Source organism: Ictidomys tridecemlineatus, chromosome 12, assembly GCF_052094955.1.
Source record: "Ictidomys tridecemlineatus isolate mIctTri1 chromosome 12, mIctTri1.hap1, whole genome shotgun sequence".
In the NCBI taxonomy this organism is placed as follows: domain Eukaryota; kingdom Metazoa; phylum Chordata; class Mammalia; order Rodentia; family Sciuridae; genus Ictidomys; species Ictidomys tridecemlineatus.
Window position 1 is genome coordinate 106,590,272 of NC_135488.1, and position 13,918 is coordinate 106,604,189.

Consider the following 13,918-nt stretch of genomic DNA (forward strand, 5'->3'; position numbering starts at 1 on the left):
TCTTTGTAATGTTTTCTTTCTTGTCTTCTTCAGTTTTGTGTTGCAGTAATGATACCACAGTCTAGGTAATTTTGTAAAGAAAAGGAATTTATTTGGTTTACAGTTCTGGAGCCTGGTCCAATGTCATGAGACTTTAACTGGTTAAGGCCTTCTTGCTTCATCATAATATTGCAGAAGGCATAGCATGGCAAGAGAACAAGAGAAATTGCTTCAATTTCAAGCCCTTTAAATAACTGGCATTAATCTATTCATGAGGTGGAACCCTCTCGATAACTGCTATTAGATCTACCTCCAGACACTGTTGCATTGGAGATTCAACTTCCAACACACAAACTTTGGTGGACACAATAAAACCATAGCATTCCTTTTTTTTTAATGTATAAAGACCTGTTTATATTTGAGATAATTATATTTCATCCTACTTTTTATTTTTGGAGACTTTAAAAAATATTTTAAGTTTCTGACTCACCTGGAATAAAAGTATTGTGAATTGGTAACTTAAATGTTTAAAAGTATTTTTCCTCAAATGGTTAACTCATTCTCCCAATAGCATACATTTAAATGATATTATCTTTTTGCATATGTTAAAAACCATTAAAACAAACAACAAAATATCGAAGACTATCGAAGATACAGTATGTGATTTAATTAAGCCTTCCCTACACAAGTCCTGAGGTTAAGGTGGAAAAGTTCGCCATCTCCGTTGTTGGAGCTAACCTTGGGTATGGTTTGAATTCGGGCTCAGAGCCGTGGGACACGAAGCCTAGAGGATTCCAACCCAAATGTCTCGAGGTAACCACTGTCTACTTAACACCCCAAACTCCGCGTTCTGCGAAGCGGGGCGCCTCACCGGAAGCCAGCTGCAAAACAAAGAGCCACTCTAGAACCACGGCAGGCTTCCTGTTTCCGCTTCCAGCACAATGGGCTCTAGTGCGCTGTGACTGAGGGCACGTGCCTCGCGACGTCAGACGTGGATTTAGAAATCCTTTGGGACGACTTGTCGATTTTTCCAGGAAGGGAGACAGGTGGAACCAACGATACCAAGGCAAACACTTCATTAAAACCTGTTCAAGCTTCCCTTGAATTCCCGCGCGTTCCGTTAGCGGACCAATTATCTCGCGAGAAGAAGGGTCCTCACAAGACTCAAACTTCCTCCCCGTAACGCCGAGGTTCTGTTGGTAAACTAAATTCCGGGGTGCAGTAGGAGCTCTGTGGCGCCGCCTCTAATCCCTCAGAAGTAAATCCTTATTCCCCTCCGAGAGCCAGGCCTTCGACCGCTATGGAAGGACACCAAGGGCAAGGAAGCCATGATACCCTAGCACTCGCCCAGGCTCATTTGGATAAGGGCGAGTACGCGGAGGCCGAGGCGCTGTACTCCGCTTATATTCGCCAGGGCGCTGGTGCAGCCCCAGTCGGCGCGCGTCCGGGGAGGTAACTATCGCGAGAGGTGGGGCGACAGCGTCTCGGCTTAAGGGTGCGTGGCTGGGATCGTCTAGTCCCCTCGGTACTTCCCCGGAGTTCTGGGGACGCTTGTGTTTCGGAAAGACCGGGGCGAGGCTTAGGACAAGGCCGGGAGAACCCGAGGCAGGAGCCCGCCTCGAGAAGCCGCCGCGGGAGCGCGCGCGAGCGCAGCCTCTGCCTCCTCCTCCGCCCCCGACCCCTGGGCCGGCCGCCAGGTCTCTCCCCGAGCCCGAGGCGGGGAGCGCAGCGGGCTGTCGTCCGCAGTTAGCGGAGATCCGAGACCCAGGAGGTGGCTCGTCGGAACACCGTGCCGCAGCCGCAGCCTCGCTTAAACGTTGTCAGTTAACACAGACACGCGGTTCATGGGTGTTTAGGAAGGCATTTCCTCACATTAAGGATTCCTAGAAAGTAACCATGATATCCTTGATGCCAAATAACCGGTCAGTCTTGGACTTTCCTGATTGGCCGTTAAAGTACTTTACTGCTACTGCCTGGTGTGTTATTAGCCATTGATTCTAGTTAGGTTTTTTGCATATCTGGACTCCAAATCTTTAATGCCCTCCTCCGTGTTTTTTTTTCTTCCTCCCCCCCCAGCAGTTTATTTGTTGAGAAAACTGAATCTTGTGTCCTGAGAGTTTCCGTATTTTGGATCTGTTGAATGCATCCCTCTGATGTCATTTAATGTGGTCATCTGTGAATTGGTAGTAAAATCTTGACGTTTAATTGAACATTATGGCAAGAACACTTTATAAGCAGATGAGTGTGGTTCTGCTAGGAAGTATGTAAAGTCTGGTTGTTTTCTTTTTTGTGATTTTAGTGGCCTCACCTTCCCACATCCACTTGTCCAGAGCATCTTTGGGGTTTATGCCTGGATATGTAGCATTTGTTGTTGCTTCAAGTTTTGCCTTTGTCGTACTTGTTGATGGTGTAGAGTGGACCAAGGTGAGGAAAGAAAAGAAAGGAGCTGGTTGGATTTCCTTGACAATTGAGAGAGATCTGCACCATCCTCCTCCTCTGCCCTGGAGGATTTGATTTTTCTTGTTCAGATGCCCGTAGTCTTTTGAAGTTTAATAAAAAAACCCGAAGACTTGATTTTTACCGTGTTAAACTCATATAGAATTAAACTAGAAAGATAAAATTGTTCTCTCAAGAATACATTAGAATTATAGTTAATAAAGTTTCTGAATGGACAGTGAGAAGATGCCACCATCTCTGCCTTACACTGCCCCCCTTGGGAAAAAAAAAAGGTAAACATAGGAAACTTAGTTTTCTATCCTTGTTTTGATCTCTGAGAATAGACCTGTCTAGTAGGTTTGAAAATATATTCAGTAGTAGTTTATGTGGATGTCATCTAGACTTCCTCCATTGCATGTCTCAGCCCAGAACCCAAGTGTCCATAGCAAATGTAATTTTGGTCCTTTACCAACACAGGAAAAAAAATTGGCCGTGGCTTATTTGAAGGGACTTTATCATGTGTGTATTCTCATCTTGGCTTTGCTGCAGGACTGCACCTTTCTCAGCCTCAGTTTCTCATCTGTAAAATAAGCCTCCACTTTCCTAACAGCTCTAAAATTCCTCTAGGAAGTCATGAATTGAAATTAAATTCGGTTAACTTTCCCCTCTAAGTATATCCTTCAGAGTTTAAACTTCTTTTTAAAATATTGGGGCCCTGAGTTGTTTTGAAACACCGTTTGCAATCTTTTTTTTAAAAAAAATATATTTATTTTATTTTTATGTGGTGCTGAGGATCAAACCCAGGACCTTGCGCATGGTAGGTGAGCTCTCTACCGCTGAGCCACAACCACAGCCCCCATTTGCAATCTTTAAATGCCTTTTACTCTGAATGCTTTATTACATTTTCTTTTTAATATCCAAAGGTGCAATCATAGCTGTAATCTAATTTTCAAGTACTTTGTCTTTGCCAAAGCTAGCAAATGCTAAAAATCCACATTTGGATTAGGTAACTTGGTTAAATTTCATGACAAGAAATACTATCTTCACAGAAATCCTAATGTAAAAAAAATTTCAGTGTCAACTGTTATCCTATTTCTTTAAAATTGGAAGCAAAACTTCTTCATGAAAAAGTAGGCTTTTAGAATTTGTTGTAATGAGATCTAACTAAATTGAACATTCTGTGTGATCCTTTGAATATAAGAATTTATAACAAAACTCTGAACCTTCAAATTTATAACTAAAACCTTACTGAAGTCCCGACACTTCTTTTTTTTCTTCAAACTACTGGGTAGCAGTTCGACTAGTGTCCTAACAGACAGATGTAGGGCCTGTACCCTCTGGTTCTCCAACTTTTAACAGTGGTGTTAGTGGCATCTAGAAGTAGTCTTGTATCAATCTGTAATGGCTTCCGAAACAGAGATTTTCTAAAATTGTGGCAGTTCCTCTCCATTTTTAGCAAACTTGGACTGAGTACCTCAGCTGACCAGTGGTTACAGTGCTTATGTAAGATAAAGAATTGATATGTTAAGTAGCTGACCAATGTCACAGATATTTTCTAAGGACTACACTTTGCACTATGGGGTATAATGAAGAAATGACAGACAAGTTTAATCTGCAGCTCCTGTTTGGTTTGAATTTGAGAGTCACTTTTGAAAAAAAGAAAGGAAACAGAATCATCTCTGACTCAGAGAAGAATCCCTAATATTCTCTGTGCAGATAGTTTGTCCAATACAGAGAGTTTCAAGTAATAGGGAGGGGACTGAGACCTGTTGAACTGGTGGCTTCTTGGAACTGCAGGTTGTCCAGTCCCCTTACGAAAGTCTGTTCACTTCAAGCTCTTGGGGCAGTCTCTGGAGCCTATCACGGGCAGAACTGATTCTGCACACAGAACTCCCAAGTTAACCGGAATCTACCCTCCCTTCAGGAGCCAGCCTGGTGTTCTTCAGCTAAGGCTGGAGATTACTCTCTGGAATCAATGTATTGAATTTTCATCTAGGGTTAACTAGTATTTATTTCTTTGGTGGCAAATGATTTCAAGTCCCATTGTTTTAAGGTCACTTCAAATTTTGAAAGTAAATTTGGTGGTTCACTTTGTGATCCATCCGTAGCAAACTTGAACTTTGGGCTGCCTTTCCCTTCTTGCTCAACATGATTTGAACTGTCTTCTTTACCCTGCTGGTGTGTGCTTAGAAAATGAAGTCATTTTAATATTATATTCAGCAAAACATGTTGGCAGTGAATAGGAGTGTTGAGCACCCTATAAAATTCATGTGCTTTTCAGTTTGACATCTTAGTTCTGTAGCCCTACAAAAGTAATGGGATTAGACAAAAATTCATTTCAGTTCCTTATTTACTTGCATGATTTCTCAGTGTAGATAGACAAAGCATGTTATAGGTTATGAAGTTTGACAATGCCTAAAAGAATATGAAAATAGAAATGAGAGGAATTTGGTAATACTGTGTTTTTAATGTGAACTTTTTGTTTAAAGCAAATGCATCCCTGAGGATTTGGCTACTGCGTATAACAACAGAGGGCAAATCAAGTACTTGAGGGTTGATTTTTTTGAAGCCATGGATGACTACACATCTGCCATAGAAATTCAACCCAATTTTGAAGTTCCATATTACAACAGAGGGTTGATACTGTATAGGCTGGGTAAGAAATTTTTAAATTTATCTCTTTATTTTTGCTTTCCTTCATTGATTGTATTGTTATTTCAGAGCTATTAAATGTTGTGAAACAAATGTAGCAGTCATCAAGTTTTAAAGGTAACACAAACTTTAGGTTTGGAGCATGGAAGGAAGAAGAGTACCTGAGTTTATTTTAGGCTTTTGATGGCCATTGTAGATCACAGCAGAGCACTGGGGTGGGAATTGACCTGGGTGCAGGAGTGGGGGGCACCCCATTACTTTATGCCTCTGCATTCCCAACTGCATAATGAGGGTGATGGAGATGGTCACTTGTGACACTTTTCTGAGTTAAGATCTCTGAAGACCCTTGAGACAATAGAAAGTGAAGAAGTTTCAGATCCCTTTATTAAAGAGACTGTGGATCCTGTTTCTCATTTAAAATTAAAAATAAAACTAATTTCCTATTTCTCAATTTTACTGCAGTTGTATAGTTTTGTTAAAATTTTAGGACTTATGCTACTTAAACTTAACTTTTTAAATCTTATAAATATAAACTACAGCCAGCTTCATTTTTTTTTTTTTTCTGCTGTATGGGGATCAAACCCAGGGCCTTGCACTCTACCCCCAGCCCTCTATAGTTAATTTGAGGTGTAATTATTCCATAAGAACACACAAAATTAATTTACACACCCCTATATTAAGAGTAAAAACTTGGTATACTACAAGTGGTCAAAAGCTCATAAACATAAAAGTTGTATATCCAGATTTTGCTATGAATAACATTCACAAATACTCAGCTTTTTTTCTCTTTTATTTTTTGGGTTCTGGTACAGGATATTTCGATGATGCTTTGAAAGATTTCAAGAAAGTACTAGACTTAAATCCTGGATTTCAAGATGCTATTTTGAGCTTAAAACAGACTATTTTAGACAAAGAAGAAAAACAAAGAAGAAATACTGAAAAAAATTATTGAAATTTTTAACTCAGTTGAAATGTTAATTCATGATCTTTACATCTGCGTCTAGGGGCTCTAATTTAGAATAGCTACTTTGATTTATATTTAAGATAAAAAGATTCATGCATTGGTACTGAGAGTTCATTTATTTAAAGTTGTTAATTTCAGGTTGAGAAACTGTTGAATGTAAATAAGTAATATTAATGTATAATTGCATATAATTATAGTAAAATATTTAAAGAAATGTATGGTATTTTCTTCAGTGGAACATTTTAATTTTTAAATTCCCAACTTATAATTAAAAATTTTTCATCTGTAGAACAGTTGTAAGTATAATACAGTCAACACCCATAAGCTCTTCACTTGGATTCATTAGTTGTTAACATTGTACCACATTTGTTTCTCCTCTATGTCTAAAATTAATACATTTTGCTGAACCACTTCATAATAAGATAAACATCACAATACTTCACCCCAAGTGTTTCAGCCTGTCCCTTCCAAGAATAAAAAGCATCCTTGTTATAACCACAATATTATTATAATACCTAATATGAATTAAAGTGTCACAAAGCCCTCCATATCCAGTCCAAATTAGATTTACCAAATTATTCCCAAAATGTGTAGATTTTTATTTCGGAGTCTATAACCAATCAGGTTTCATTGCATTGTGTTATGTCTCTGATTTCTTTTAATCTAGAATCATTCATCCCCTGCTCATTTTTTCCCCATTCCACTTGCTTTGAGAGTAAAGCTGTTTCATGTGACCAGGATACACAGACATTTTGGGCTTAAAAATAAAGATATGTCCTGCAGGAGAGCAGTTTGAAAGAAATCAACTTATACTTAGTTTTCTCTAGAAATCATAGATAAGACATTAGAATTTTAAATATTGCACATACTTTTCTGTCTCTGGATAATGACCATAATTATTGTCATCAACTTTTACTGAATATTTACTATATAAGTAGCACTGTTCAAATTAATGATTTTGCAGGTGGGGTGGGGTGGATAGAGAGGCAAGGATTTGACAGAAACACATGGTAAATGTAAAGCTTTGAAAGTTCCATTTTATCATGTGCTGCCAACAAGAGATTGGGCTCTGATGAGACTCAAGAACTGGGACGAGCTTGAAGGGAAAACAAGCCAAAGCCAGCACGTCCCATCTATAGTGGAATGTTTTTATTGTTGTGGTTTGGCTTTCAAAGATACAGACCCTCATCTTGAGATCTACCAAACTAGTTGATTGCTGCTGCAGGAAAGCTGTTCTGGAATGGAAATTACCCTCCTGGGGAGAAAAAAAAGTGTGTTTGCCTGTTGTCTCCAGAGGAAGGCGCAGCCAAGCTTCAGTGGCCTTTTGAGATGCAATAACCATCATCAGCCTTAATAATTTTCTTAATTTTTAAGTAAAAGAGATCTCACGAAGCAGACAAACTAATTGCCTTGTTTGTAGTTCATAAATAATATCTGGCATGACACATGGAGAATTTGGGCTGCAGGTGAATGACTATGAAGAGGAAATTAAGTTAGATGGCCAGAAATAAAGTCTATATTCTGGAATTAGTCACATTTTCCAATATGATATATCTTTTCGTTTGTTGGAAATGTCTTTAAAAGAACTTATAAAGTTGCATGAAGACAGAAAAATCCCTTTTAAGAAAACTTTTTTTTTTTTTTTTTTTTAAAGCAAAGTCTCTAGACCTTGGGAGAGCTTAAAGCTAGTTCAAGAGAATCAAATACTTAAGTGCTACTTATATAACTGTATTTTTTTTCTTGGCTTATATTCTCTTTACTTTACTCTTGCCTCGGATCAGATATAATATGAAAAAGAAAAATTGTTTAAAAAATTTCATTTGGTTGTCTGGATTTTATTATTCAAAGTTTCTTCATCCTTTTAAAGGAAAAATATCAGTGAAGTTCAGAATCAGCACTACCTTATTGTGAATGGATGGACTTATTTTTTTTCTTGTTACTGGAAATAACAAGGGAATAATACATTTACCTCATTTATGGTCTTCAAAATGAGGCATTATACATTTGGGTTCTAAGTTTCTGGTTGCCTAAATAATACCTTTGATATTTACCTTAAAGATACTCTTATGTTCATTATTGTTCCCATACTTCAGAATTTGTTCAGTTCTTTTCATTTTCTTACTAGAAAAGTGCCTAAATTGAATTGTTCCATTTTTTCCCTCTACAAAAACAAAGTAGAAGAGAATTATAGTTTGTTATAAGAATTGTCTTTCTCAAAGTACAGTAAAATAGAATAAATGGACTTATGTTACTTTTGAGATTACAAAGTTATTCTTAGCACTAATTGAGAAGCATGAAGCTATTTGTCTTTTTTGGAAGTCTGGAACTGAACAAAACCCTGGACTGATTTTACGATAGCAAACTATGGTACAGCTGGTGAAAGCAAGCTTAAATTTCCAAGTCAGCTTTTAGTCATCATCAGATTATTCTTTCCTGAATCTATGTTGGGTTTCTGTCTTTTACTAGCTTCTCTATCCTAAATGGCTTGGCCCTCTGCCATTTTATAGGTCATAAGTCTTTCTCAGTGGGCATAATATAATTATCCTCACCACTCAGGGCAAATCAGTTCAGTATATATTTTGGCCTCAACAGCCCATCTCTGCTGAGTCTAGTCCCCTTAAAAATTTAACGAGAAGTTTCAAATAATTAAACCTATCTCTTGCTTAACAACTTCCATTTGTCCCTAAAAATGCTTTTTCTAACTGAAAAGCCATTGAATCAAAAATATTTGTATTACTTTTAATTGGAAAAATTATGAATTCCATTTTATTCCATAATACTCACTTTTCACAGGAAAACAAATTGTTTCAACAATGAAAACAAGTGTAACCATTGGAAAGTGAGCAATTTTCACACAAACTGTTATAACATGAATGTTTACTTTTTAAAATGCATTTAAAAAAGCCTTATTGAGATAGAATTCATCTATTTGAAATATACAGTTAGATGGTTTTAAAGTGTGTTCAGTTTCTGCACCATTTTTTTTTTCAAGCTTTTTGGGTTTCGTGCTCTTTCTGCATGCAAACTATACTTAATAGTGTTATAACACAGAAAAGCACCTTTAGGGAAATTAAAGACCAAGCATGGGTGTGCTTCAGAAACATAATAGCACATGCTCAAAACAGATCAAAGATGCCATTTCTGGTTTTGTCCAAATATGCAGCATGATCCTAATTTGCTTCATGTGATAGTCTTTGGCTAGAAGCTGTGTTAAGGAAATTAGTAGGTATGTCTCTGCCTGCAGCTGTGGTGTTGAATTTATTTAGGGTGTTTGGACTAATAGACTGTTATTTTTAAAAAACTGATTGTTGACATACATGTGTTCTAACTTTTCAAGTGCTTTGTGAAAAGCAGACTGTGCTGTTGCTATGTGAGCTAAGTGTGTAATTTTAACTGCTTCTACATAAATTCAGATTTTAACATTTCCTATATTTCTCAAAAATGTGACAGTAAATTAGGGGAAGGGGATTTCAATCACAAATGGCCAAATGGCACTTGGTCGGGGGTTGAAGGGAGACTGAGAGACTTGTTGCATTTCATATATAATGTTAGGAAACTTCAAAAGACCACATTTTACTCTTTCTGAAAAGGAAAGGAAGATGATAAATACAGTTTTTGGAAAAACTGTCGGGTTAAAAACAGTTCATAGGTAAAAACAATAATCCATGTAGTAAAAGACAATTTAAAAACCCTGTAAGGAAGTAAAAAAGTAGAAATTATGGGCTGTGAATATGTACATAACCATGGTATAGCACTGTGGATCAGCATACAGTTATGCGTGTAGCAGGGCAGAGAAGAATGTCTTTTTTCACAGGGGAGGAAGCTGCAACTAAGAAATTCAGTAACTTGCTCAGAGTCTGCCCCAAATCCTTACAAATATCTGAAACTGCAGTTTGTACCAATTTGATATTTTTGTTGTTGTTGCTGGGCAGGCATCAACTCAAAGCAGATATATAGACTTTTTGGGTCCTGATAAAAAATTTAAATTGCTCATAAAATGTTTTAATACTTATCAAGGTAAGTATCCAAATGATGTTAAAATATATTTCATTTTTATAATGCAACATTACTGCAATGCTAGAATTGCTTGTTGGTCATTTTTCTTTCTGATTGAAAACAGACATAAAGGATGGTGAAAAGCAGATTAATATTATGAGCAAACTCCATTTGGAAACTTTAAAACTGTGGCTGCCAGTATGTAAATTTGTATCTTATGTTAAGAAACAGCATCCAACACTTAGAAAAAAGGCAAAAGGAGGAATTGCATGTTCTTTCAACATCATACTGAGCTGTCTAACAGACCCACCCGAGGACTGTTTAATTCTACTCTTGATTGGGGGCCAGACTCTGAGGTTACATGTAACTTGTCAATTTTTGTTCAGAGGAGATGCAAATGCACTGTCTGATAGAAAAGATAACCCTAAAAGCTATGGTTTTGTTGCTCTAAAGAATGCTAACCAGTTTTGCATCTAACCTGGCAACTTTATTCCCAGTTCTTCATTGCCCATAAATACTTAGCTTTTCAAATGCTGTCTTATCACCTGGGTGGTTCTTTCATTAATGAGTTAAACATTTATCATATTTTCATTCCGTGTTCTTTTAGGAGTCATGCCTAACTTTTCAAAGTTTTAGCACTGCTATTGAAAGAAATAAACACCGTAAGGAGAGCTTATTATTATGTACTCATTATTTTTTATCAGGTATAAAAGTAAAGGGAGACTGAAAGTTTCTGTTTTCATGTTGCCTGTTTCTTTAAAATATTCAATCCTGTTTAGATTGTGTGGAGATTTAATTGAGTTCTGGGTAAAGCAAAATACAGGGAAGACCTTTATCTTAAATTAAAACACATGTGAAAGTACTCCTTTAAGAAGTAGCAAAAGCTGTGAATATAATGTAAAAAGTGAAAGTTCCCCCATTACTCCCTTTCTGACTGCCTTGGGTCACCATGGTTCATATCTACCCTTCCAGGCCTTTTTCTTTGTGCATATACATGGACACATGTATGCACACACATGCAAAGGATTATGTTGTATGTACCATTATTCGGTAACTTAAATAATTTATCTTGGCCATTATTCCCCATGAGGACATAGAAATCTACTTCATTTTTCTTAGGCCTATAATTTTTTTTTTTAAAGAGAGAGTGAGAGAGGGGAGAGAGAGAGAGAATTTTTTTAATATTTATTTTATTTAGTTCTCGGTGGACACAACATCTTTGTTGGTATGTGGTGCTGAGGATCGAACCCGGGCCGCACGCATGCCAGGCGAGCGCGCTACCGCTTGAGCCACATCCCCAGCCCTTAGGCCTATAATTTTAAAAACCACTTTAAAAATATTGCCAATTTTTTGTCATAAAGTATATTTATGGATATGGAAATGACAAAACAGTCAAGGAGGTGTAAATGAAGAATTAAGACCCTGCCCCATGTTCCCCTCCAGAAGTAATCACTTCTAACCAACACAGTGGGAAGCCATGGTTAAAAGCTCCTTTTTTGATTCCTGCCAGTTACTTCTTTAAAAATTACTTTTAGTTCTGTTCGCTACCTTAGTGACTGTTTTTTCTAGGCAACTTTGACTACCAAGAATACCTCTGAATATCTTCTTTTGGCAGTCTATTGTTTTGAACCTATTTCCACTTAATTATAGAGCTCTTTTAAAGTAGAGTTGATGTAGCAAAAACTCGCCTTATCCCAAACCGAGCTTTCAGTCTTGCGCCTGTAGCTGATGGCATCTCTACTGCACCAGATCTTCAGGCCTGACTTCAATTTCAGTGTACCAGTAGCAGACCCAGATTCCAGCAACTTCCATCTCCTCATCCCGGATATGACTGTGCCTTACAAGTCTCCTGCTTTGCTTTCATCTGAAAAGTATATTTCAACACAGTCACCAGAATAAGGGGTAGATCTCAGGCTACTGCCCAGAAACTTTGCTCTTGCTGTTCCTGCCATGCATTGCTTGCCCCTTGGCCTTATTCTGGCCCTCTTCTGACCACTCTGCTTAAAATTGCAAATCCCGATCATACTCATGTCCCTGTATTTTTTTTTCATCTACCCATACCACTTTTTGTGTATTTTGTCTGCCTGTTTTCTTCCCACTGGCAGGTAGGGCAGGGGTCTGTGTCTGCTTTGTACACTCCTATACCCTCAGCCCCTAGGACTGTGTGTGGCAGGCAAAAGAGCCTCAACTGAGTGGAGTGGTTCAAGGAACAACTCAATTGGAATCTGCTTGTGCACTTGCTGTCTAGAGTTTGCAGATTCATCACTGGCTAATAGGTATGAGGTGGACAAGACCCTGAGAAAGGACCCAATTTATAGTTAAGTTTTCATTTTTCTTAAAACAGCTTACACTTCTGGTTTAACTTAGAGGAAGAACGTCTCTAAGAGGTCAAATTCAGCAGGGACTTTAAAAAACATACAGCATTGTAACAGGTACCTGTGATGGCTTTAATTGAATTGATTTAAAAATAAAGATATGTGAAAGCCACAGATACCTCTGATGAGATGTTATTTGGGAATGGGATTACTGCAGATCTGATGAGTCAAGATGATGTAGATGGAAGCCAGATCTTTCATCCACCATTCCTAGTGTCCTTATGTGAATGGTGTTCTTATAAGGAAAAGGACATTTGAATACAGTCACGGGCCTTCCATCATGAAGGCCTTATGAAAATGGCAGAAGAAGTTGGAGTGATGCTGCCACAAGTCAAGGAACACCCAGGGCTGCCAGAAACTGGAAGAGCTGAGGAGATTGTTTCCCTGTCATTGGAAGGAGCATGGTTCTGCCTACGTCTTCATTTTGGACTTCTGGTTTCCAGAACTGTGAGAGAACAAATCTCTGTTGTTATAAACCACCCAGTTTGTGATATTTTGTTAGGGCAGGGCTTGGAAACAAGAACAGTACCCAATAAATAATCCAATTTTCAGGTGACAAACCTTTTGTGTATTTTTGTGTTTTCGCACCCACAAATGAAGCTCTATTAAGAAAAGGGTGGGTCTTTTGTTGGTTTAGCCTATAAACTAAAGATTTCCAAGGCAAGGGAGGGTAGAGAGAGGGCTGTGTTTCTTTATTTGGTCATGACCCTGACTGAATCAGGAAAGGAACCCATGACTAAGCACCATACAAAACATGCTGGTTTGCTCTGGCTGCCTGCTGAGAAATTCATTACCACCCTGTGTGGCTTCGAGGCACTCAACTTTTGGAGAACTGAGGCTCTTCTGACTTGAGATTGGAAGAGAAAAGTGGGAGTCACTCAGGTTGCCAAACAACAAACCATTACTAGCAAGCCAGGTGAAAAAATATCCAAGTTGGCTGAGCAGACAGGAATGGGAGCTGTCAGTCTGGGGCTCACAGAACAGTAATTATTTCCATCATGAAGACCAGCTGCCAGTAGACTTATTGGAATTGGACCAGCTTCTTGAATGGGGAGAGTGAGGTGGACACAAATGGAGTGAGGCGCCTGCACGTGGAGCCCCAAGCCTCGATCTGTCACTTCCACCAGCGTGTGACAATGGCCGGTGTCCACTTTTCTACCTTTGCTGCCTTTCTAAGTATTCTCTCCAGGAGCACCTTCTTTTTCTCATTTACTTAAATTGTCTCATTTTTCAAGGACTAGCCTAAGTTCCAACAACTGCCATTAAACCTTCTACACCAATATCAACCCACTCACCCCCATTCTCCAATCTCTATGACACTGATGGTCTAGACAGAGCACCCTGGGTGCTGAATGTTGTCCACAGACTGGCAGCCTTGGCATCACCTGGCCTTGTGAGAAATGCAGAAAAGGTGTACCTTAGTGGTAGAATGTATGCTTATCATGTGTGAAACCCTGGGTTCAATGCCCAGCAAGCCAGAAGCAAGAAGGAAATGCTGCCTCTTGGGCCTGTGCCT

The 13,918-nt window shown here is 38.5% G+C and overlaps 1 protein-coding gene across 3 annotated transcripts; it reads left to right on the forward strand.

Annotated features, from left to right (window-relative positions):
- The first annotated feature begins 616 nt into the window (after positions 1 to 616).
- On the forward strand, positions 617 to 12,962 carry Ttc32 (tetratricopeptide repeat domain 32). Of its 3 annotated transcripts, XR_013429207.1 has the most exons (5): positions 617 to 1,431; positions 2,655 to 2,708; positions 4,905 to 5,071; positions 5,880 to 11,146; positions 11,336 to 12,962. XR_013429207.1 is itself a non-coding variant. In XM_078029622.1 (4 exons), exons 1-4 carry the CDS (start codon positions 1,280 to 1,282, stop codon positions 6,017 to 6,019), a joined length of 513 nt encoding a protein of 170 aa, XP_077885748.1. In that variant the 5' UTR covers positions 617 to 1,279; the 3' UTR covers positions 6,020 to 12,962. The 3 variants fall into 3 exon arrangements, 2 of the variants coding, with proteins under 2 accessions (XP_077885748.1, XP_005322673.2); XM_078029622.1 differs by having other exon boundaries at positions 5,880 to 12,962; XM_005322616.5 differs by lacking the exon at positions 2,655 to 2,708 and having other exon boundaries at positions 916 to 1,431; positions 5,880 to 12,962.
- Positions 12,963 to 13,918: the final 956 nt, after the last annotated feature.

What these genes read in the sequence shown, in the direction of transcription:
- Ttc32 (XM_078029622.1), top strand. Translation starts at nt 1,280, where the DNA reads ATGGAAGGACACCAAGGGCAAGGAAGCCATGATACCCTAGCACTCGCC. An exon ending in CCCCTTGGGAAAAAAAAAAG is followed by an intron (nt 2,709 to 4,904) that starts GTAAACATAGGA and finishes TTTTGTTTAAAG; the next exon opens with CAAATGCATCCCTGAGGATT. An exon ending in GTTGATACTGTATAGGCTGG is followed by an intron (nt 5,072 to 5,879) that starts GTAAGAAATTTT and finishes GTTCTGGTACAG; the next exon opens with GATATTTCGATGATGCTTTG.